This window comes from Mustela erminea, chromosome 3 (assembly GCF_009829155.1).
Source record: "Mustela erminea isolate mMusErm1 chromosome 3, mMusErm1.Pri, whole genome shotgun sequence".
Lineage (NCBI taxonomy): Eukaryota > Metazoa > Chordata > Mammalia > Carnivora > Mustelidae > Mustela > Mustela erminea.
In genome coordinates, this window is record NC_045616.1 from 52,182,683 (window position 1) to 52,209,056 (window position 26,374).

General features: G+C 37.0%; 1 protein-coding gene across 22 annotated transcripts in view; it reads left to right on the top strand.

Moving 5' to 3' along the window:
- Window positions 1-26,374, top strand: part of MEF2C (myocyte enhancer factor 2C) — a 174,592-nt gene that overhangs the window by 90,119 nt on the left and 58,099 nt on the right. For all 22 annotated transcript variants that reach the window (XM_032335773.1, XM_032335774.1, XM_032335778.1 and 19 more), the window contains one exon: window positions 6,401-6,604. In XM_032335773.1, coding sequence (XP_032191664.1) covers window positions 6,401-6,604 — 204 coding nt within the window. The remainder of the gene's footprint in view (window positions 1-6,400; window positions 6,605-26,374) is intronic.

A 26,374-nucleotide genomic window follows, 5' to 3' on the forward strand; every position in this document is an offset into this window, starting at 1 on the left:
TTAAATTTTTATCTTCACACTTTATCATCCTTCATGATGAGTCATCTAGGCAAGAAATAAAGCCCACTTTTCTCGGAACTTTTTGAAATGTCTTTTTTCTTGAAATCTAGAGCATATGTACATATATATTTCTCTCCATTCTTTAGCTACTTTATTACAGATTCCAAAATGGTATAGTCACTCTCTCTCAAGATTCATGTTACTAACATGTAAACTTTTAATTAAAACAAATACATATATCCAAAGTCTCTTATTTTTGAGAGATTAAATGATCAAAAAGGTTAAAAAAGTACATTTAGCAGAAAATTATATTGTGCCATTAAGACTATTTTTTTAAAAGATTTTATTTATTTGACACACAGAGAGATCAGTAGGCAGAGAGAGTGCGGGAAACAGGCTCCCTGCTGAGCAGAGAGCCTGATGTGGGACTCAATCCCAGGACCCTGAGATCATGACCTGAGCCAAAGTCAGAGGTTTAACCCACTGAGCTACCCAGGTGCCCCAAGACTATTTTTTCTCTTGGTAGCAAATTTTTGTTGAAACCCTATGTGACTCAAGTTTTCTAAAAAGTCAACATAGGGACGCCTGTGTGGCTCAGTTGGTTAAGCCACTGCTTTCGGCTCAGGTCATGATCCTAGGGTCCTGGGATTGAGTCCCACATCAGGCTCCTTGCTCAGCGGAGAGCCTGCTTCTCTCTCTGCCTCTGCCTGCCACTCTGCCTGCTTGTGTTCTTTCTTTCTCTGACAAATAACATAAATAAAATCTTTTTTTAAAAAGTCAGCATAATTGAAAATTGGTTTCTCCCTCTAAAGCCTTAAGTACTCAGACCTTGAAACAGCTAATTTAAAAGTAAGCAAACAAAACAACAAAATCCCTACAGAAGATACTGCTGAATAATAGTTAAAAAATCTAAATGAGCTTAATCTTTACAAAAGTTATTTTAGTTCAAAAGTTATAAAATCAAGGTTATCTTAATTTCTACAAAAAAAAGGCGAAGTTCTTTGACTTCATGCCACCATTTTTTAGAACCTCATCTTTTTCATCAAATTTGGCCACAAACCAAATATTCAGACTTTAAAATAGACTATTTCCATTCCATAATTCACTGTTTCAGCAAATGTTCATTGAGTGTCCACTGGTCAGTCTGGGTGAAGCCACAGATGGGGTCTTTGGGGAACTTGAAAGCCAATAGGAGAGGCAGACTCATAAACAACCAACTCTATAATATTAGAAAAAGTCTCATAGTAAAGGTTTGTAAAAAGTTTTAGAGAATGACAGTGAGGGAGGAATGAGTTTTTTTCCAAATATAACAATGAAAGCTTCGTAGAAGAAATTGGCATTTAAACTAATTTAAGCCTTGCTGCTTGATTGGGAGTCTGCCAGCAACCAGATGGAAAGGGGGTGGGACGTAATACCACAATCAGCTTTCACTGAGTACAGGATAAGAAGTAACCAATATGGTAGGTTTCATTTCATATTCATCTTGATTCAGTTAACATCTACTGTTATTTTTCTTGTTCAGTCTAGAGAAAAGGTTGGTCAGAAAACAAAAACTGAATTCACCTCCAACTCTAGATAAAAGTACAATTTCAGATCATAACACATGACTGAAAATATAACACTATTAACTAAGTAATAAACTTTGCTTCAAATAAAGCAACTTGCTTTTAGCCTTAATGAATTAAATGACTATTTTGTTCTCCAGCCATGAGGAGGAGACATGAACAAGGGAGATATATATGTAATAGAAGCCCCAGCACCTAGCACAAATGTCTGACAGGGAGAATGGTCAATAAATAGTGCTTCTCATTTGGCATATAGAAAATGCTCAATAAAAACCGCTCGAGTTATATTTGTTTCTATGAACAGATTTACCAAATTTTTTATAACTCAGTTGTATGGAGGTATATTTAATAATGTGCCTTTCTCAATTTCAAATTCTGATTCCAATTCCTGATTCATACCTAGTAAGTTCTAAAGTAATTATAAATGTAAGATACCTAATGTAAAATGTATAAATGTGTGATGCCTGTCCTTATGCTAGGAGTTAAAACTTGAAGTTACTCTAAAACTCAATACTGAAACCTCTTACTGCAACATCATCATTATATTTGGGTCTGATTCAAGAAGTAAAGGAAAGAAAATTAAAACCGTCAGTGTTTGCTTTCCGTGCATATATTACATATTAAGTCTCTTTAATTCTGAAAACTAATGTCGAATTACAGTGTCCACTAAACAATACTGGCTTTATTCTCTTGTCAGTGCACCATGATTGATGTAAGCACTGGAAAAGAGCATCTCTTTGCCTACTACTATGAAAAGAGTTTTCCGTCTCACCTAAGGTTAAAAATAATGTTATTTTAATAGAAATGGACTTGTTCCCATTACAAATTATTGTCAAGTTATAAAAAATTTAATCATTACAATACATTATTATATTTAAGTATAAAAGCTCTGAGCTGCAATCTTTGTCATTGAGTGGCATATTTTAAACGAAGAGTAATATCCCAGGTCTCTTTAGAAAGCTTAATGCTTAAAAACAGTTTTATCTAACCATGCACAATGAGAAAAAAGCATTCTAAAATACATTTTGAGTATGCTATGAGGAATATGAACATAATACAGCATTAAATTTAGAGCAATTAAGAGTAGATTTTGAAGATATTTTCTTAAATGCTTTAATACAGTCAGCACCATTTCAGTTTGCAGTTTTAATGAGAAGGAGCTATATGTGCTGACTTTTTTGACAGGTATTATTAAATAAGTATGCATTATCCAGAAGCCTATTTGGTTACACAAAAGTTGAGGAGTAACTAAAAGTAAACACAAATAGTAGCTTTAATGATATTTCTGTGCTGAAATGTACTTTGATGGTGAGTGTTGTAACGTACTAAATTCTGAGGTTGAGTACAACAGAAACCATACTGTATTGAGACATTCCACCTACAGTTTGTGGTCATGAAAGTCTGATTAAAAGTGGTTTTAGATATATGAAAGTATTTTGGGCCAGTGCCTTCTCTATTGAATCTACTCTTACACTGTTTCACTAAATAAAATACCAATGTGCAAATACATCTGGGTAACTAAATTGCTTCTAAAATAAATATTAAAAGACATTTTATATAAATCTATGTAATTATTATGATTCTTTATCTATTCCAAAGAGGTAGTCTTAACTCATTATTAATACCAATCATAACTCATCTGAATAAACTAGAATAAAAAAGCTTCTAAAGTAGTGTGATAATCAGATATGAAAATAAAACACTAGGTATATTTAGTAGAAGTACCTTAGAAAGACAATCAATAATCATAAAACAAAAAGTGGGACATTGGCAATTATTACAAAGAAAAATTGTCCAAAGTTGAAATGTAAATAATGTATCTGAGTGGAGATTGACTAGCTGATGTGGGCTGATAAATACCGTATTTTCCAAAGAATGATCAGAGGGGATTCCAGATTTCTGCTTTCTCTTTGTATTAGGAATAATGAGATCCTCAAATAGCCTTAATCAGTAGACTCTTCATAGCCACCAACATAGACATATTTTGTAAGTCCTTTTTCTGTACATCAGCCAAGTGAGGGATGGGAACTAGGTTTATTGAGCTTCAGTGTTAAGCGGTATGCTCACTACCGTACACTGATGTTATTTTGTGCAGTCTTCACAGCAACACTAAGAATAGGCGTCCTCTCTATTTTAGATGAAAAATCAAACTCAGAAAAATCCAACTAAAGAACTTAAATGAATTTCTCACGACTAGCACATAACAGGTTCAGCATTCAAATCTGGGATCCTTTTAACCAGGCCCCATGTTCTCCCCTTTTTACCATCCTGCCTTTAATGCAAATGTGATAAAGCAATATAATCATTATTGAGCATAGATTTATCTTTTTAAAAGTCTACTGAAGATTTGATTTTTTAAAATGTCATGGGAAAAGCTTTCACATAATTTTATTTATTTTTTTAAAGGTTTTATTTATTTATTCGACAGAGATCACAAGTAGGCAGAGAGGCAGGCGGCGAGGCAGGGGGGTGTGGGGGAAGCAGGCTCCCCGCTGAGCAGAGAGCCCGATGTGGGGCTCGATCCCAGGACCCTGGGATGACCTGAGCCGAAGGCAGAGGCTTTAACCCACTGAGCCACCCAGGCGCCCCATAATTTTAGATAATATAGATCAATTTGATACTTCTAGAAACTTCACTTAATAGTTCTCCCTATTTCATTTTTATACTACAGATCATTAACTTGTGCCCATATGTGTCTGCTGGTCCAAGCACTGGGCATACACTGTGAGCAAAATAAAAATGGCATAAGATCTCGTGAAACATGCACTGTAGAGGAAGAGACAGACATCAAATGATCACACACAAAAATATACAAATTATGAAATGTGAGAAGTGCTATTAGGGAAAAATAAAGGATGATAGATAAAACAGTATTAACAAAGTGTGGAGGATTGAGGAGACCAAAAGATCAGGGTTTTCTGTCTGTTCACCCACAGTTCCTGTCAATACGTTTATATTTAGGTTTGTGGGTGGGATGGGGTAGGATTCAAAGTTCACTCTGAGGTCTCTAGTTTGGGTAACTGAGTTTATTGTGAGATGGCCAAGCCAGGAGGGGGAGCAGCTTCAAGGATGATGATGAGTTTAAGCTGTGGAGGTTTAAGAGATTCCTAGGACATTCAGATAGATGTAGGACTGGAGGACATCCTTTGGGTGTCTCAAGACAAAAAAAAAAAAAAATTGAGGAGTGGGAATCTAGATTTGGGGATTACACACAAATACGTATTAGATAAAATAGGGCTGGCCTCTGCAAGATGGGTTAGATTTGAAGGTGAGAAAAAAAAATTTAAGTTGTCCATTTAAAAATCAACAAAGGAGGGGCGCCTGGGTGGCTCAGTGGGATAAAGCCTCTGCCTTCAGCTCAGGTCATGATCCCAGGGTCCTGGGATTGAGCCCCGCATCGGGCTCTCTGCTCAGCAGGGAGCCTGCTTCCCCCTCTCTCTCTGCCTGCCTCTCTGCCTACTTGTGATCTCTGTCTGTCAAATAAATAAATAAAATCTTTAAAAATAAATAAATACATAATAAAAAATAAAAATCAACTAAATTAAGTTAGTCAGCATTTCCCAGAGTATATGACTCAAAGAACCTAGCTTTGAAAACTGATAGTAAATGCTCCTCTAAATAAATAAATAAGCAAAGAAACAAACATTCTTTCAGGAAATGGTTTGGCAGGTTAAACAAAATTTAAAAATTTTTCCAGCCTTTAATATATCAATGTGCCTCATTTCCCACATGTATTAAGCTACTGAAGTTTTGTCCTGAAGAGTATTTTATAGAAATGATATTCCAGAGAACACCTGCTGGAAAATGCTGGGCCATTTAAAAGCTTACAGTTAACAATGTCCATGGTTTTTGGTGGACAAACTAGAGTGTAATCAAGAAAGGAATGAAATTGGGAATAGTGAAATTTTTATTTGCATTTGGTATCCTTGCCAGATAGGAAGTATTCAAAGTCAGAGCTGTTGTAGACAGCTCATCAGGAGAAAGGCATTGTCAAGAGTGAATTTTAAAGATTGGAGATGAATTGAGGAAGGAATGATTTCAGACAGGGAGATCATCTAGGACAGGAAACTGATAAGGACGGGAATGATAAAGCCGCCTGGGAAGTAGACAAGAAAGTGTGAACCTGAGAAACATTTCAAGGGAAGGAATTATGGGACTTGGTAATAGATTAGATTAAAAGAAAAAAAAGGAAAAGATAATAATACATTTTCAGGCCTGAGAAGGGAGGAAAGATACACAAAAGATTGAAAACAGAACCCTAACGGTATTTTGACAAAAGTACTTCCCAACTTTCTGCTGCATTTCTAGAAAACATAATACAGCACTGTCTGAAAGCAGTCTTATCCCTTCGAATGTTTTCAGTTAAACAAAACAAATTCTTAAAAGTTTTGGACACACACACCAAGAATTTCTGAACACGCATCGAAAATGGTATGCATGTCCAGTCTTCACATGGTCAAAAAATGAGCTCCAAACTTATAATTGGGAAAGATGTTAACCATGCTGAAATTAATTTTCTCAAATCTTAAATTGCTCCAGAAAACATGAATAGTTCTCTGGTCACCTTCATTAAAATGCCCTACATTAAATCTGGCATTTACAGTTTCACATTCAGCAACAAGCTGGAAATCACACTTTTCAAATTCTAAGCAGAAATTAGTTTTAGATTTATTTGCTTTCTTTCCAAATGTGTTAGTGCCCAAGGGCTCTGACAACGACACACTTTGTTTCACAAAGGAAAAAAAATAGTACTGTTAAAAAGAAAAAAAAAAAAAAAGACTTTTTCTTTTCCTTTAAAAAAAAAAACACCAAAACTGCCTGGTTTTTTTTTCCAGGTGACATTTACAAAGAGGAAATTTGGGTTGATGAAGAAGGCTTACGAGCTGAGCGTGCTCTGTGACTGTGAGATCGCGCTGATCATCTTCAACAGCACCAACAAGCTGTTCCAGTACGCGAGCACCGACATGGACAAGGTGTTGCTCAAGTACACGGAGTACAATGAGCCGCATGAGAGCCGGACAAACTCAGACATCGTGGAGGTGAGAGCGCATGCGTGGTTGGCGAACCCCACCCTCATCCCCACCCCCAGCTGAGTGGTGTGATGGTTGGACCTCCCCCTTCCACGCACACACGTGCACGCACACATACCGGTTCCTTTTCCTAAGATGTTCCTGTTCCCCACGGATGTCCCCCGGTTATCACTCCAACATTACCCCACCCTTTCTATTCCTGCAAAATGCAAGTTAGAGCTATATGGTGATAAGGACAATGTAGATACCTGGTCCTTGCTAGAAAACAGGCACCACTGTCAACGTATTGACCTCATCCTCCACACAGCCGTATCAGGAATAAGACTTGGGAATTGTGGCCAACACAGGGCTTTACTGACTTTTGGTGATTTCTTTTAGGTATAGACTAGTGTCACAGCATAGTCAAAGAAAAAAAATATTTAAAAATGAACTCACCCAGCCTTATACTTCAATTTCTCACTTTGTCTCTTCTAATTCATTCTTCCTAATGCATTCTTACTGAAAGGGTAAAGACAATTATTCTGCTAGAAATGTTTTCCCCCCAATTATATCATTTAGTGTAGCATTGTTAATATACGCAGAATCAGAAATCTGATGAAAATGAATTTCTAAATGTTAGCTTGGTGTTTTATGAAAGTTAGATTTAAAACGTTTTATTGTGCCAGAAATAAATAAGCATCACATTAAAACACAAAAATGTTTTTGATTCATTAGCATAAGTAGCATTGCCATACAGTTTTAAACACTTCCTGCACATATCCTATTTAAATATTATTGCCTTATAATACCCTTCATAAACAGTGAATACTGAATCAAAAAATACATTCAGTGAGGACTGTCCCTATCTGTCTGTCTCCTTCACTTGTCTATCTCCTCATGATTAGTGATGGTGATTATGATTGCTTTCCCAGAGTTAAAAGAAAACTAATAAATTTTTCAAAAGTATGTTTTCAGGGTCAGTTTACCAGAGTATAGGTTATTTTTGTCATTACTTTTAGACTGTTTCATATTATGAAAATAATTTAGCACTAATTTGACCAGTCTTATAATTGCCTAAGACTGATTCTCATGTCTTTGCCTTTATTTGGAAGTTTTTTAAAAGTATTGAGCTGGGGCACCTGGGTGGCTCAGTCGGTTAAGCATTCGACTCTCAGGTCTTGATCTCAAACCCCACTTTGCACTCCACACAGGGTATAGAGCCTACTTAAAAAATAAACAATATAAAACGATAAAAGTATTGAACTGATCGCCTTTTTTTTTTTTTGCCTAACAAAGCCAAGCAAATAATTTCAGAAAACGAAAGTGAATAAACTTAATGTGGTATATGTATAAAATACTTGCAGATTTGCATTACTGAATGTCACTTTAGTTTTTCATTGACATGATTTTAATTGTGTGCCTTGATGTTGAAATTTAAGGCCATTTATAAAACTTACCTGAAAACTTTCCTGAAAAAAATTTTGGAAAAAATTTTATCCACGTATACCTATAACTGTGAAAATTCATAAACAAACACGAATATGAACAGAACTGGTCAACGTCAAATCTCATAGGTGCTTCTGTGTGTGTGTTCGTGTATGTGAGTTTGTGTGCCTGTGCACTCACACACATTTAACGTAAGTTCCAAACACAAAACAACTCAATACTCAAGACTCCATCTCATTACCAAAACCATTACAATGATACTTCAGGGTATCAGAGTTGAGCTAGAATTTGTCATTAGACCTAAACTGCTCCAGTCCTTAACATGATGTAAAATGCAGTAGAACCATAGTAAAGTATTTGAAAAATGTGCTTTTAAACTTCGCTTTCTTAAAGAAGCTTAAAAATCTAGAAAATTCATTTTTCTGAGAGCTTTAGTCAGGAATATACTGTGTGATTTAACAGAGAACTTCACATTCTCAGGACTTTCATAATCTTGGACAGATGGGTATCTGAGCCAGACTTCTTTAAAGGCCATGAGAAGAGCACTGGGTTACAAGTCAGAGGGCTTGCATTTGAAACCTTGTCTTGTACACTCTTACTGTGTGACAAGTTAGCTACTTCTCTGGGCTGAAGTGTCCTCATCTTAAAAATGAAGGCATTGAGTTCGAAAGTCCTTTGCAACACAATTCTTTAAAAAGCAATACTTTTAAAAGAGAGTAAAGCAGCAGCTCTATTATCTTGCGTTTAATTCACTAAAGCTCTGAATCTCTCAAAAAGATAGTCTGGGGGTCCTGGACCAAACCTAGGGATGGCTTGATTCTTTGGATGAACAGAACATGTTATAAATCGGTCCTGCTCAACTACCTGAATCACACATTCTTCATCTATTTCGCTTTTCCATTTTAGTAATAATAGAGATAAATGAGGAAGAATTAAGAGGGCTCCCTAAGCCTAATAAAATTTACATCACCCCCACGTAGAGTATTTTTCTAAGTGCAGCTCATTGAAATCGCTATTCTTGAAATACTTGGCGGAGAAGACGGCATCTGGATGGAAAACTGCATTTATAAGTTTCCCAAGTAATTCTTTCATACACTAAGTTTGAAAACTTCTGCAGCCCTGAGACATAATTTGTGTTGGGGGTGTCTGACTGATTCAGTCAGTTAAGCATCCGACTCTTGATCTCAACTCAGGTCATGATTTCATGGTTGTAAGATCAAGCCCTGCATCAGGCTTTATGCTGGGTGTGAAGCCTGCTTGATTCTCTCTCCCTCTCCCACTGCCCCTCCCCTCCTTAAAAAAAAAAAAAAAAAAGATGTAAATTGTTTTGGAGGCTAAGAAACTGGGATACATCAGGGATTTGAGGAATCCATCCTTAGAATGAACCTAACACAAAGTTGAGAGTGAAGGTAGTTTACTACTCCCGGGTAAAATTTTAAATCCTATTTATTTTAATTTAATGGAATACATCTAACTGCGTAAGTTTAATGAGGAGCATAATATGTTTCATGAAGGGTCATTAGTTTTATATTTCCCATTTGGACCATTATCCCTCTCCCTTAACCTTTCAAAAACAGTTTACTCACAAGAAAAAAAGATTGGCACAGAGAGAGAAATAATATGATTCCCAGCATTTAGACCAAAATACAAATTTCTGGGCCATACTAGAGTAGTGTTACAGGGTCATAGGAAATTGTGCAGTGCGTGGGTGTTGAAAAAGATTCCTTCTTTTAGCAAAAAAGCTCTGCGTAATTATCATGTCTTTGCTTGATAATTAGCACTACTGTTACAATGGCACAAAGACAAAGACTTAATAGACAGACTGAGATAGGTTTTTTTATTATTATATTATAATGCAGCTTGAATATCTGTTTAGATACAATATATAAATATGCCAGATTTAGTAAATGTGTTAAATTTTTAATCCATTGCTTTAAAAAAACAAAAACAGTTACTGTATTAAAAGCGCTTTCTTTGAAGAAAGTCCATTTTATTTTACTATATGACAAGTAGACTGGATATTTACTCAAAATGCTGGCTTATAAGGCTGTTGAAATTAAGTAGGGATTCTGATGATATTAAGGGAACTCTCCCCTTCGTCTCTTCCAACTGTCTTAGCTCCACTCCTGGTTCCCTTCTGCCATTCTACCATACAGTTGATGTTAGGCTCTATTCCTGGAAGATGTGGTGTTGAGCAATTCAAGATGACCTGAAGAATGCAAGGCCCACAGAACACGCTTTCGGGCCATCCTTCTCTTAACAATGATTTAGCAAGTGTCAGCTTATAGTCAGCACTGTACAAGGGATTCTGAAACAGCAGAAGACAGGCATTCTTGTTAAGGTTATAGAACGTATATAAAAAGCAGCTCAGGAACAGTTGGAGGGCTAAGGAGCCCTCATTAATGTAATACAGGCAACTCAAAGGAAGATATAAGCTAAACAATTGATCAAAAGTCATTCAAACAAGTCATTGATCCCCAGATCATTGCAGGTGGTCCTTGGAGTGGCAGAAGTCCCAGACAGGTTACCTCCATATCAAACACATTTTCTAACCAAAAACCCCTAAGAGAGTGCCACTTAGCACCTGGCCAGGAGGGAGGATGTCACCCTTCAGTGATTCAGTGATTCTGTTTTCATCCAGTCTGGGCCAGTAGTCAATGACTAAGCGTGGAAGGGGAATAAAACACAGGGCCCTCTGTTGCTCCCTAGGAAATCAAAAAAGATGGATATAACCTGGGGAGGGTATGTGCTTTGGTGAGTGCTGATTCACAGACCTGTACCCCTGGGGATAAAAATACATGTTTATAAAAAATAAAAAATTAAAAAAAAAAAAGAAAAAAGAAATAAAGGATATCTGCAAAAAACTAAAAAAAAAAAAAAAAAAAAAAAAAAAGATGGACATAACCCCTGCAAAAGAAATCTTGGATTTACAGTTGTTTCAGCAAAGGATTACTTTTTTTTTTTTTTAAATGCACAAATTAGCAAGAAGAGTGTGTGTGTGTGTGTGTGTGTGTGGAGGGTGTGTGTGTGTGTGTGTGTGTGTGTAAGAGAGAAAGGGAGAAAGGAAGATAGGAGAGAAAGAGATGATATTTACATGAAATTTTATTTTCCATCATCTGAATCTTGTTTGGATTTAAAGAATTCTAAGAACAGTCGTTCCACCAAAATGTTTCCTTGCATGGTAATAATTAAGGCCTGAATTAGAACTGGAAATAGCTTATAAATTTTATTGTTTCACAATGCTCCTGGAGGTTATCAGTAAGCTAACAACTTTTGCGTAGCTTGGTGAAAATTGAGAGCTATAATTTTTGTTGAAAACCAAATGCAACAAATAGTGGAAATGGACTTTTTTATAAGCCATGTATTATCAAATTTGGAAATATATGTAAAATAAGAAAATCTGTTTATTTCACTTGAGCTTTCATTGTATCTAAACTAACTGAGTAGGTTCCAATTTTCCACTCTATATTACAAAATATGGATATATAAGGGACGCCTAAGGGGCTCAGTCAGTTGAGCTTCTGACTCCTGTTCTCAGCTCGGGTCTTGATCTCAGGGTTATAAGTTGGGGCCTGCTTAAAAAAAAATATGATGGGGGAGATAAAATTATTTGTATGCGTGCTTTATAGATGTATATTACATATCAGTACTTTTTTTTTTTTTTGCAATGAAGTAACATGGCTCTTTCCATGGGCTTCTTTTTTTTTTTCTTCATTTCAAGTATTTATTTAAATTCCAGTTCGTTAACATATAGTGTAATATTAGTTTCAGGAGTAGAATTTAGTGATTTGTCACTTACATACCACATCCGGTGCTCCTCATAACAGGTGCTCTTCTTGATATGCATCATGGGTACTTAAGTGTAAAAGTGCATTCATTTATTTGTCTGGTTATTTGTTTTATTTTTATTTCCTTATGCATTCAATGAACAAAGATTGGTTGAATTCCTGCCATGTAGTATGTGCCTTGGAATGCCTAGAGATACAAACATAAACAAGGCCCTCAAGGACTCTTGGTCCTTAAGATTGCGCACAAGGCCATGCATGTTCTGGTCCCCTGTTTTTATCTTCTTCTCCAGCCTCCCTCTTTTCTATTTCCCTCCCCCTACCACCGCCATCCTATATTTGAACCACCAAAACATGTTTATTTTCCTCAGCTTCTCCAAACCTGATTTGTTTTGTCTTTAACACTCCTTCCTTCAAGGAAGGTCCCAATTTATACTTTTGGAAAGCCATCCTTGAACTGTACTATTTACCTCGTGGTAGCCTTTTTTTCTGTATTAGAGTTAGAACTATGTTTCCTCCATCAAAGCACCATATTATGGGGCACCTGCATGGCTCAAGGGGTTAAGCCTCTGCCTTCGGCTTAGGTCAGATCTAAGGGTCCTGGGATCAAGCCCCACATCTGGCTCTCTGCTCAGCAAGGAGCCTGCTTCCCCCCTCTCTCTCTGCCTGCCTCTCTGCCTACTTGTGATATCTCTCTGTCTGTCAAATAAATAAATAAAATCTTAAAAAAAAAAAAAAGGCACCATATTATCTGGTTCCTGTTCCACAGTAGATTTTAAACTCCTGAAGGGAAGGGACTGTGTACATTTTGTTTACCATTTTATCACTAGAACTTCATGTGAGGCCTAGAGACTATCAGGCCCTCAGAATATATTTGTAGAATAAATAAACAGGGGGAGACAGTTTAATAAAACAGTTAATAACAGTGTATGTCCAAGTGATTATCATATAGCATAATATTACAAACCTAAAATGTGAAAAATGCTTTTATAGCTCCAATGAAACTTCATTAAAATTTGGCAAATTTTACCAAAGCACAATCCAGAAACTAAATCCAGATCTATGCTAATACAGTGACCACTAGCCATATATGACAATAAACATTTAAATGAATTGAAACTAGATAAGATGTCCAGTCCAGTTCCCCACTCGCGCTAGCCACATTTCAAGGTCTCAGTAACTCATGCAACTAGTGACTGCCAGATAAGACAGGGAAGATATAACATGCATTGATTGTCACAGAAAGTTCCATGCAACAGGGCTGGTCTAGATTGAAATGTGAAAAGAGAGGCATTTTAAACTAATTGCGTTCTCAAGTTAACACCAAGATTAGTTCTTCAATATAAAATTTGAGGAGTGCATTTTAGAAGTAAAGAGCTGTGTCACCATGAGATTTTAGAATCCCGAGCATGAATGTTCATTATGAGAGACACCAATTTGGGGCTAAACACTCAGTGTAAAACTAAAAACATATTTTACCCCTAAACCAATAACCACAGAGTCAATCGGTAGACTTACTACCTGGTCAGAAAGCACTTGCAAATTGTCCAGCCTGACAGGGAGCTAGGCAATGTGTGCTGTTTTTTTAAATGTGAAGCTTGTGAACGGAAAGGGGGTAGACCTTTCTTGTTACTATTTTAAATTTACTTGAGGCAACATGAACCAGTATTTAACTTTATAATTAGTAATTTCATTTCTTCAGAAAAGCAGGTTTTTTCTTTATGAAGGAACTTAGAGAAATAATATTCTTAAAGTCCATTAAAAATTTTTTCTTAGGGTACTATAAAATATAATTAAAATAGTTCTTACTGCAGGTAACTCAGTAGCTCTATCCTGTCCTCTGTTAAACCAAGTATATAATTGCTTTTCAATAGATAGCAGTGAAAAAATGAAGAAAGGATTAGTATATTCCATAAAGGATTTAAACCTTTGGTGTCGAGGCTTCCAAGAAAAAGGGGAAAAAATGATTTTGTGAAAACAATGTTTTGCAAATTTCTACTAAGTTGTAATGTTCATTTTTGTTTATATCTCTTTAGAAGACTTTTACTAGTACCTATAAATCACATTTATCTTTATTCCCCAAAGTCTAAGAGAAGAAATGGGCCTAAAAGTATCTTCACATTTGTCATGACGACCAAGTGGATTTTTATATATCAAATTTGATATGTAAAAATGTGTTTCTTTTTAAAACAAGATTTTAACTTAATTTACATGTGTTTTGTGAACATGAAAAGCTGCTTCACATCTCATTTATTAAGACCATCATTGCTGAACAAATAAAGTGCATGTTAGATTACTCGAGTTATATGCACAAGGCAATAAAACTGAATTTCCTCTCCTCTGTTATTGCACAGCTCTAATGGTGTATGGGCATTGGTACTAACAGCCGGCAGAAAAGTATTTAATAGTAGAAAATACAGTAGGTTTCAAAATACAGCCCTTTTCTCACTAATGTAACCTCTTTGTCATTACTAATCACCAGCACTTTATCATCAGAATTTCACATGATCATTCTTGAACTGGAACAAACCAAAGTTCTCGTGTTTTGGAGCCCCCCCCCCATGCCACCCAGTATCTGAAAGTGAAAGGGGAAAAATATTTAGCCTGGATTTTTTTTTTTTAATTTAAAGATTTTATTTATTTATTTGACAGACAGAGATCACAAGTAGGCAGAGAGGGAGAGGAGGAAGCAGGTTTCCAACTGAGCAGAGAGCCATATGCAGGGCTCCATCCCACGAACCTGGGATCATGACCTGAGCCGAAGGCAGAGGCTTTAACCCACTGAGCCACCCAGGCACCCCAAGCCTGGATCTTTATAGTCAATTTTTAGTGATATGTACAGATTTCATGGCATGTGGAATTTGATGTTGGACAACATATTTGAATCATAATTGGTTATCACCTCAGTAAAGGTAGCATTGTTTGGCCTTAAAAGTATCAAATCAGCTTTCAAAGAACAGAACATCCTTACTTCCTCAGGACTGGCTACTGAATATATCACTGTGGAATACTCAAAAGTGAAGTTTTAGGAACAATTCCAGAGTCCTGCCTACAGTCGGAATACAAGATGATAAGTCTTTTAATCAAATAATATTTATAATTTCAGTTACCTCACTGAGTTTTTTAAAAGATTTTATTTATTTATTTGACAGAGATCACAAGTAGGCAGAGAGGCAGGCAGAGAGAGAGAGGGAAACAGGATCCCTGCTGAGCAGAGAGCCCGACACGGGGCTTGATCATAGGATCCTGGGATCATGACCTGAGCTGAAGGCAGAGGCTTTAACCCACTGAGCCACCCAGGTGCCCCCTCACTGAATTTTTTAAACTTTATTATTCTAAGTCTGTCTCGCTTCCCTGAAAGACATAATGATGTTTTATTTATCGCTGTTAACTCCAACAGCCATCTCAATGAATGGCACATTGTAGACATTCAATAAATATTATACACACACACACACACATATATTTGTGTATATATACATATGCATATATACATATATATTTATAAAAGAACTTACTGGTGATCATTATAGTATAAATAAAATTAAACTTTACCAAGTTTTCCTTGTTGAAGTCAAATATGTTCTAATAAAAATAAAGGTGAGAATCTTTCAAGTGAACCTGGGATGAATAAAGTTGTTGTTGTGTAAGAAAAAAATAGGCACAGTAGACCACATAGAAATACTACCTGTAGTAATGGTGGAAAGAAAAAGATCAATCTACATTGATTCCTGAGGAAGAGAGAAGCAACCTGTTGGTTGGCCAGGATCTGACAAGAGGGATCAGTGGGTCTCAAATGAATAGCTTCTGGTCCAGTCTGAATCACTGGGACTCTTGCTTAAAGGCTGATTCGGACTCACTGGTATGCGGCAGGGCCAAAGATCTGTTTTTTTGACCAATTCCCAGGTGATGCTGTTGCTGATTCTGCTAGTTGTGGACTAAACTTTGAGCAACAAAGATCAAGACTTTCCTTTCCAAACATCTGTTTTCTCCAGCATGGAATCTGAAAGTACATTTTTTTTTTTAAAGATTTTATTTATTTATTTGACAGAGAGAAATCACAAGTAGACGGAGAGGCAGGCAGAGAGAGAGAGGGAAGCAGGCTCCCTGCCGAGCAAAGAGCCCGATGCGGGACTCGATCCCAGGACCCTGAGATCATGACCTGAGCCGAAGGCAGCGGCTTAACCCACTGAGCCACCCAGGCGCCCCTGAAAGTACATTTTTAAACATTTCTTTTTTGTAGCTTTACTGAGATCTAGAATCGTATCATATAGTAGCTTTTTTTTAAGTGATATTTGGTGAAACTAATTCTTGAAAGCAAGGGCGTTAGGTTTTCGGAAGTATTATGTGAAAGGCCTGTCACTACTCAGTTGAGTCACACTTTGTGTGTGAACACTGCATCTCCTGGCCTGGTCCCGGCCCTTGTGAGTGCCTGTCAGTTGGTAGTGGCTGGAACACGTGTTGAGGAAGATTCTGATTCTGAAAGCAGACCGCGGGTGGGCATGTGTGATATGATTGGTTTGCATGTGTGCTATGGGTGCAGAGAAAGTGGCTGCCATGCTTTCCTCCTTATTCTCACAGCCAAATAATTCATAGAACGTTCTAGGAAAAGACTTTAGACTTGATCACTAAAAGGACTGTAATTAGGCAAGTGCTGCAAATGTGTACAACAGATTGGGTGGATAGATTATATTATTGGAAATCCATCTCATTTTACTAATAGCTATTTTGCATATTATCCAGTCATGTCTCCACGGCATTTACTATAGTCTCTGTTACCCTGAAATTTAGCCACCCGATGGAAGTTTCTTTATAAGGCCAAAAAAATTTCCTGTCAATTATTTCTAAAGGTCATAGAGTTAATGACTAGCTGGGAGGTTAATTAGATTCTGAAAGCCTCTTCATATCAATTAAATCTCTTATCTTTATGTTTTAGTAAATAAACTCAGTAACTATTTAGAGCTACTGTTTTAGGATAAGAAATACTGTAAACAGTAAACTGTACAATGGGTATTTGGGGTTTTTTCTCACATCTGAGAAACCGTGATTACGAAATAAACTGATACATGAATTGGTGATGGTATCTTTTATTCTAGAATTTCTGAATTAGAGAAAAACTTATTTTTCGAAGTTGCATGCAAATGACTCTAGAGTCATAAAAAATGCCATCAGTGTAACCTCAATAAAACCATTTTGGAGAGGAAAAAGTAAGGTCAGAATTACCCTGAGAATGAGCTACCAACAAAAAACCAACTCTACTCTCTGTTGTTGCAGAAACAGAACTCCTTTCAGAGTTACTACACACATCTGTAAATAAGTGATATATTTAGTGCCTATGGCCTGACAATTACAAACCCAATCATTTCTGTCACGTGAATTCTTTTTGGATAGTATAACCAGATTTCAGAATGAAATGATATAGATCTGCATTCATCAATAAGGTAGCCACTAGCAACATGTGGCTACTTAAATGTAAGTTAATTGAAATGAAATAAAATTTAAAAGTTCAGCTCCAGGGCGCCTGGGTGGCTCAGTCGGTTAAGCACCTGCCTTCAGCTCAGGTCATGATCCCAAGGCCCTGGGATTGAGCCTCGCATCCAGCTCCCTACTCTGCAGGAAGCCTGCTTCTTCCTCTCCCACTTTCCCTGCCAGATCTCCTCTCTCGATGTCTCTTTCTCTCTGTCAAATAAATAAATAAAATCTTTGAAAAAATAAAACTAAAGTTCAGCTTCTAGGTGCCCCTGGGTGGCGCAGTCAGTTGAGTGTCTGACTCGTGGTTTCTGCTCAAGTCATGATCTCCGGTGGTGAGATCAAGCCTTGCATTGGGCTCCAAGCTCAGCAAGGAGTCTGCTTGAGATTCTTTTTCCCTCCCTAGCCTTCCCCCATACTTCTCCCCCATCTAGTGTGAGCACTCTCACTCTCTAAAATAAATTAATTAAAATTTTTTTTAAATAAATAAATAAATAAAAGTTCGGCTCCTAGTCTCACTAGCCACATTGCAAGTACTTGATTGCCACATGTGATCAGGGGATCCCATACTGGTCAGGACAGGTATAGAAATATTCATCACCTTCCCCTGGGCAGCACTGCTGTCAAGGATGGAATTGACAAATCCAGTGCTCTTGTTCATGACATGATTGCATGACGGCTGATGGATACACCTAAAAAAGGGCCTGTCCCCTGGAGAGGATGCGTGCAGCCATTTTGTCTTTTGTTCCTCAGCAGACATTTACTCCATGCCAGTTGTGTGTCAGGGTCTGGGTCAGGATACAGAAACCCAGTCAGGAAAGCTGAGCCACTCAGTCAGTGTTTATTCCCAGGAGAATATTTGTTAAGATAAATGTGATTTTTGTGGAGTGAGGTGAGAGGGAACACCAAGGCTGGGATTGACCTAAGGGATAAGAGACAATGGAGGAAGGGACAGTAAAGAAGATTCTCAAGGAAAGAGAAACAAGCTAGGTCAATTCTGGACTTGCACTTGAGGAAAGAAAGAGCACACAGGCACACGGCTTCTTCTGATTTTTCCTCAATGGAACTGTGAGAATTTTATCTTCATCTGGGCTTCATGCCTGGGGTCTCCTTAAAATGTGGTGGTTCTGAATGAATACCATGGTTGGGGGTAGGGGGAAGAAAGCTGCAGAGTGATTTTCCTGAAGAATGTTGTTGGAACAATGTCGTGAGAGTTCACATTTTAAATTTTACATTTAAGAATTAGAACTTCAAAAGCCCCACAGATTTCGAGAGAAATTAAGTTCTAGTTACAGCAACATCACACACTAGTTCTCTAACCTGGGGCAAGTTATTTAACCATCTTGACTTCAGGTTCCTGCTCTGAGTCAGTATTGTCGACCCTGACCCAGACTTCCTCACATGCTGCTGTGATGATTACAGGCTATAAAAGATGTCAGAGTCCATTGTAAACTGTTGTTACATAAGGTGTTTTTATTTTCAACATCAAGGGGAAAGTTTAGGTGATAAAAACTTGTTTAACCAAAGGAGAGAGAAGCAGCAAGTTCTTAATCTGAGAATAAATGTCTAACATTTTATATTAATAAGTATGTAAGTATACCATTCTTTTTTTTTTAAGATTTTATTTATTTATTTGACAGACAGAGATCACAAGTAGGCAGAGAGGCAGGCAGAGAGACAGAAGCAGGCTCCCTGCTGAGCAGAGCCCCATGTGGGGCTCCATCCCAGGACCCTGTGATCATGGCCTGAGCCGAAGGCAGAGGCTTTTACCCACTGAGCCACCCAGTGCCCTAAGTATACCATTCTTATCTAAATAATGGTATTTTGTATAAATTGTTTTCTATAAATTTACAGAACAAAGGCCTGTGAATTTTCTTTTCCCCAAATATTTGTGAAATATTCTCTATGTGCAAGGTGAGTGGGAAATATGGTAGTGGTAATGATGTGCCCAGCACCCTCCAGGGCCAGTTGTCCAATGTGGGGAAAACGTACTCAGGATTTGTTCTTTCATTCAGCAGATATTGATGAACATGAAGACCATGTTCCAAACATTGTGCTAATTATTGGTGATGCCTCTGTGACAATCCTCCCAGCAGTCTGAACCAAAGCACATAGAGTGCAGTGTGGTATCTGAGGCCAGAAAGTAATTGCAACTGCGAGTACTTGAAGACATCTCATAGTGGTTATAGGTGAAACTATGACTTTGACTGTTAAGTAGATAAGCTGATAAGCTAAATCAATCTGCAAAGTCATTCATTCCCAATTAAAATAAAAGCGAGACTAATAAAGGTAATAGTGTATAGACACACACACACACACACACACACACCCTTATACTTGTACATGTATACTGTGTAGCAGCTTATATTTTGGTTTCTGGTTGGCATTGAATTTTTTAATATATGGCTTCTCTGTAAACATGTGGTTATAATTTTAGAGAAAATCTATAGAATACAAATGTTAGGAAAATGCAGTGAATATAATTGCCTTTAAGTTTGATAAAAGGTTCTCTGGTGCTAAGAATGGAAACCTTAAGATTACATCCCACATCCTTGGTTTAACTTTACAGATGAGGTTTTTCCCCCCTCTCTGTGAATTCTAAAACATGATACATCTGGCTGAGAGGCTGGAAAATTGTTACATGCCTGTGTAACATTCTTATAACCTAATCGTTCTACAACTTTTCTCGCAGTTTAATCATTGGAGAATGTTCTTTGTTTTTGTAGTCACTGTTTCACATAGTAACAGCTTGTTGTATTTTGGTCTGTTTGCCAGAGGGTAGGTTTATTTTTAAAACCCTGAACTCTGAATTTTTCTTTATTTTTCCAAGATTGAAAGCAGCTGAAATGCCTGGAGTTACAGGTTGAAGGCTGCTTTACAATATGTGAAGAGAAGCTTCTTTCCCTCCTCCCTTTGTGTGTGTGTGTGTGTGTGTGTGTGTGTGTGTGTGTGTGTGTGTGTTTAAATTTTTTCCTAACAAATGTCTTCTAACTGGTAGTTGTCTAAAAATAGAAAACTGCCTAACTAAAAATAGCCTGGCTCTCAGTCGTGCCAAGGAAAATGGAGAGGAATAGGCGTGGAATAGAAGGCTGAGTAATCCAGTTCTATTCATTCAGAGAAACCTTTGAGAATGCGGGCGATGATAAAGTGCCCTCAAAAAACCACAGGCCTGACTCTCTCTTCAGACTTGGAGGTGCCAATAAACATTTTAGCCCCAGGATACATTTTTTTTTCTCATAGGTTGTAAACATTTTCTGAAAGACAAGGCTTTGTTTCACAGAACCTGACAAGCTGCCATAACTGACTTTCTTAAGGTCTTAAAAATTCATAATTGTTAGATATATTTTTAAAAAGCATCTTAAATGAAAGTATTGTAAAATAATGTACATCATGTAATAATTAGGAGAAAACTGTTACAATAAAAATTGCTTACTGCTTGCAATTAAACTCAAAACTTTAAAGTTTCACAGAAAGTTATTCCTGTGACTCATGTAGCTAAAGAAAACAGCTGACTTGGTTTAACTCCCTTAGATACAGGAATTTTCTTAAGCGTATATCCTCTTAAGAGACCAATATTTAGTTTCTTTCTTGCAATTAGAATTTTCACCCAAGCAGATTTTTTTCTTTTGTTTTTTTAATCAGAGTAGAAACTACCTTCAAAAGTAAAATTTCAAAAGTAGGATGGCTAGGAATTTAGAAAAATGGAATTTTAAGTAAGTCATTTTTTAAAAAGTACATAGACCACTTTTGTAATGGTAACTTTTTTTTTTTTTTTTTTTTTTGCTTAAGTAATCTGAATAATCAGGTCAAACATAGCAACAGGGTGTGGAAATGTCAGCACAGTTCATGGGGTTATACAGGCCTGAGCATTGTTATGTTCAGTTCCTGTAATGATGCTAGTGATAAGACTCTTGAGACAAAGGACGATAATTGATGGAAAGAGCCTTAAATCATTGCTAGAAGAATCAAGGTCCTTGTATCTGTGTACATCGACTCTTCTGGTCTCCTTCCGTCTTATAAAGCATTTTGTCGTCTTGTATGGTGGCCCCCTACTGCTCTTTGTAATAGATGCAGACCACAAGTGATTCCTTCATGCAGCATACAGGGTGTAATTGTGTCTGTGTGGTGTATTAGTAATTACCAAGCTGAATTCCCATATTGTATCTTTACTGCAGGCATGGAAAAATAGGACATACAACCCTGCATAGACATTTTCAACCTAGATAGTGAACCACTTAGAGCTACATTCCAGGGACAAAGCCTTTTATTTGCACACATTTTAAACAAAATTTCCATTGTTGAGTCATTGGTGCTATGCAGGATAAATTCAGTTTTGCAAATAACTACCTCTGATATATTCATTTCTGACTCTTCAGCAAAACTTGTGTAATATGGAAAATATTTGCTATTTTTGATTGCTAAAAAGTCATTTAATACTGCTAGATATAATAGCGATATGATATGATATGATATGCTAGACTATCATGTAGAGAGAATAGTGCATGGATCACTACATATAACAGATTGTATAGCATTCATAAACATTAAATAATATGATTGTTTTAGCAGTATTTTAATGTTAAATGGTGATATTTTCATATATAATTTATTGATTTTTGGCTCAGCATTGTTAAACTTCAGAAAAAGCTGACAATGAATTTTCGTTACAGTAAACAGATATAAATTAATAATTAATTCCTTTGCTATAAAATTTGCATCCATCCTTTATGCATTATGTAGCCAATATTGATTTGACTGCCTCCTAATCATTGGGGATTTGAAATGTTTACAGTATTATTTATCAATAATAGAAGCCAAAATAATGCAAGCAGATTGGTTTAAACAAGAGAAAGTATGTTTGTTTTATGCATTAAATGCTTATAAGGACAGCTAAAAACTATTAAACTCAGTAACCAAGAAATTAATTTGGCCATTTCATTAGCAACAGCAAATGACATTAGATTTATTTTGTGAATTATTGAAGCATGCAAGAGTTTGATTCCATTTTTACCTTCGAATTTAAAAGTAACCTGCCAATATGTATATTTTAGAAATTTACTTCCAGTTTTATCTGTGGGTATTTTTATTCTAGCAATAATTACTAGGTTCCTAGGATGTAGAGAAGTTCATAATGACGTAAGAGAGATGGAAGTTTGTAAGATACAGTAAGTGACATCACAAAACAATCTAGCTGAGATAGAAAATACACATGCGAATCAACAGGACAAAACAACATGAGAAGTGCTGTAAGATATTTGGGGGAAACAGAATAGCAGTGAGAGCATCAGCCTGGATCTAGACTGCATGAGTTTTTATCCACTCTCCCCTCCTGACTGGTTGTATTTTCCCAGACAAGTTATTTAGGCTGTCTGTTTCTTACGTCCTTTGTAAATAGGGTTAATAATAGCACCTGAGAAGTAAATTATTGAACATTTATAAAATGCTTGGAATAGGGTATGGCCCATAGTCAGGTTCTTGGTGATGACTCTGATGATGACAATGATACCCTGATACTTGAAATCAAGTAATAGCCTCTAGGAAGTGGAATTTTAAAAGTCAGGAGAGGGGCAGCGGGGTAGCGCAGCTGGTTGAGCTCTGACTTTCAGTTTCTGCTCAGGTCATGATCTCACCGTGGTGGAATGGAGCCCCATGTTGGGCTGTGTGGTGAGCAGGGAGTCTGCCTCAGATTCTCATCTCCTCCCCATCTGCTCCTTCTCCTTTTCTCTCTGTCTCTCAAATAAAAATTTTTTAAAAAGTCAGAAGAGGTGAGTGATGAGTATTTTTAGTCTCAAACAAACGAAGATCAGAGAGATGGCTATAAATTGAAGAGGATGTGGGTAAATCTTTCAAAAGACCAATTATGGGGCACCTGGGTGGCTCAGTAATTTAAGCGTCTGCCTTCAGCTCAGGTCATGGTCTCAGGGTCCTGGGATCGAGCCCCGCTGAGCAGGGAGCCTGCTTCTTCTCTCTCTCCCTCTGTAATCTCCTTCACTCTCACTCTCTCTCAAATAAATAAATAAAATCTAAGAAAATAAATAAGTAAAGACCAATTATGCAAAGATCACAAGAAGAAATGTTCAAGGCCATGAAAAGCTTGAAAGGAATAGAATGTTCACACACAGCAGCAGTTATAACTAAGACAGCAAGGTAAATGGAGAAGAGGGGGACAGACAAATCAGATGCTCTAAATGTTTGATGGGGAATTAGATGCAGTACAATAGGTATAAGAAAGATACTGGGTGGCTTCAAGCAGTAGAATAGCATAATGGCAATCAATGCTTAAGGAAAATTCTACTGGAAAATTAAGAATAAGTATCTCTAAATGGGAGCAATTTAGTTCTAAAAAATGGAAACACCAAGTTATTTTGTTATAGTAACATGTATGTGTGTGCATACTAAAAATCCTGAAGCTTTTCATTATATTTACGTATTTTAAACCATTTACACCATTCTATAAATACCTATGATAATAATCATAATATAAAACCAGTTGTTTTGAAATATGCATACAATTTCAGTGTGCTGATAATATGCACATGCATTTCTCTGGCTAAGGACTATTTGTCATATATGTTAAAAGACCAAATTATGGACATCTCAGGAGGTATGTTTAAACTATATAATTTGCTTTACATTAAATTGAAGAAGAAATCAAAATCTATAAATTCAGAAGTTTCCAATGGGTATGTGCCTTTTCAGTAACTAGTAAATGGTCAGGATTCTGGATACAATACTTCCAAATATAAAAACTCAACTCTCACACGTTCAGGTTGATAATCTAAAAGCCCAGGCTTTTCAGGGCGCCTGGGTGGCTCAGTGGGTTAAGCCTCTGCCTTCGGCTCAGGTCATGATCTCAGGGTCCTGGGATCGAGCCCCGCATCGGGCTCTCTGCTCAGCAGGAAGCCTGCTTCCTCCTCTCTCTCTCTTCTCTGCCTACTCGTAATCTCTCTCTCTCTCTCTGTCAAATAAATAAATAAAATATTTAAATAAATAAATAAATAAATAAATAAATAAATAAAATAAAATAAAAGCCCAGGCTTTTCATCACAAGACAGTGTGTTATAGGAAAAGGGACAAACAGGTTTTAGCTTTTGACAAACCTGGTTTCTACAACTTTCACAAATTCTGTGCTTTGGAGCAGATTTCTAAACCTCCACCAGATCTCTGCTTTCTAAGCAGTAAAGTAGTGATGATAGATCTCACTTTTGGTCTTTTCGTAAGAATCAATGTACACCATGTACATCTATATCCATTATCACATGTTGGACACATGATGCTCATAAACATGTTCTTTCCTTTCCTGCTTCTCCTTCCTACAAGTGTAAATTTGGCAAAATTTTTAACATTTTACTTTCACACACACACACATACACATCTTGGATATCGAAATCTTCAGAGTATTTTCTGATTATATTCAAACAAAACATCACATTTTATAAACTGTTACATTATGTGTAACTATTTCTTGCATAATGAGGTTATGAGATTCTTTAGAGATAAGATTCGGTATACAGAATTTAGAACTAAGGAAAAGGTAGAGAAAAGCAAAAACTTGGATTTTATTAAGTCAGAACAGAATTGATTAAAAAAAAAACTAGGCAGAACTCTGTCAGAGGGGCTTGCCCAGGTTCTGTTGGTGAACTCTGGTATATAGTTAGGATATAATTTATTCCCGGGTGTTCCCCCCTCGAACTACTATGTACCCAGGGAAGAGCACAGTTAGACAATGAAAGGGAGGGTAGGGAGAAAGAGGGAGGGAAGGAGGAGGAGGAGGAGGAGGAGGTTGATTAAGATTTTAAGGCAATGAAAGTAATTAGCAAAGCTAAGACAAGTATTCCTACACTGCCAGTTTCTTCTCTGATGCAAAAACAAATAATTGATTTTTATTAAAATACTAGCCAGCCAACAGTGTCTAGTGTGATGATATTGTTAACAATAAAATATATCTATCTTACATTGCTTCTAACTTGTGTCTTTGCCCTAGCTCCCTCGGCATTTTGATGGCAGTAAGGATACATGCTCTTGGAAGTGAGCCAAGCACACACTAACACATTATACATTTGGCTTGGTTCCAAGTGAACAGGTGTTTTAAATATTCCAGTCACATACCCACAATGTATATTGCTACTGGGGAAAGGATATCATTTCTGAACCACTGATGTTTGTTTGATTCTGTTCTGCACCACACCTATTTTATACTCTGAAGATTTAGCAAAGATGAACTGTGGTTTGAGGAAGGATGACCATCAGAGCCCTACTTTTACTGATAGGAGGTACAGCAAATTTTTAGTTCTGAACTCTGCACCTGATGTCTGGCTATGGAGATCAAAGTATTTGCTGCTCAACATTAGAAAAAAGGGAAACTCAGAGCATTCCACAACTGAGTTCATACAAGTATGAGAGATTGTATTTATATTAGAGAAAAATTTAATAAATTTTTTTTCTATTAGAAGCTGTCATTCAGTTTGCAGACATACCACAATGAAACAACCTAACCTTTCTGGGGTCTAAATTACGAAATCGAAATATTTCCTTCTGGAGGGAAAAAAGGTAAAAATAGCGATAGAGAACTATATCGATCCAGAAATAATTCTGAAGATCCTTTCAAAATTCTTAGCCTCATGCTTGTGTGGGCACACACACAAACACACACACTTGCTCACTCACACACATACACACAGAATGTACACGTTACACATGTAGTTAATGTGAGACTGGCAATTTTCAGCAGATGAACTCACATATATAACTTCCATCTCACTGTGCACAGGTTCCTGTGTCAGACCAACAGACTCATTGATTTCTATCTGTCCCTTTGGCTTCAGCAATAAAGTAACGCAAGAAGGTGGAGGCGGAAGTTGGGGGCAGGGGGCTTCTAACTTCTCCCAGCCACCTGCCTTAACTTCATACTTCATCTCAGTATAGATTGGATTCCTCTGGCCATTAGTCAATAGTGTGCATTACCTCATGGAAACAGCCTCTGAACTCTGGTTTGCTTCCTCTTTTAATGGTACCGTTTCCCCTCATCTTTTAACCGTGGTCTTTAAAAAGAAGTGGGATTCTATTCAGAATGATGGTGATGGCTGTTTGGGGCATTTTA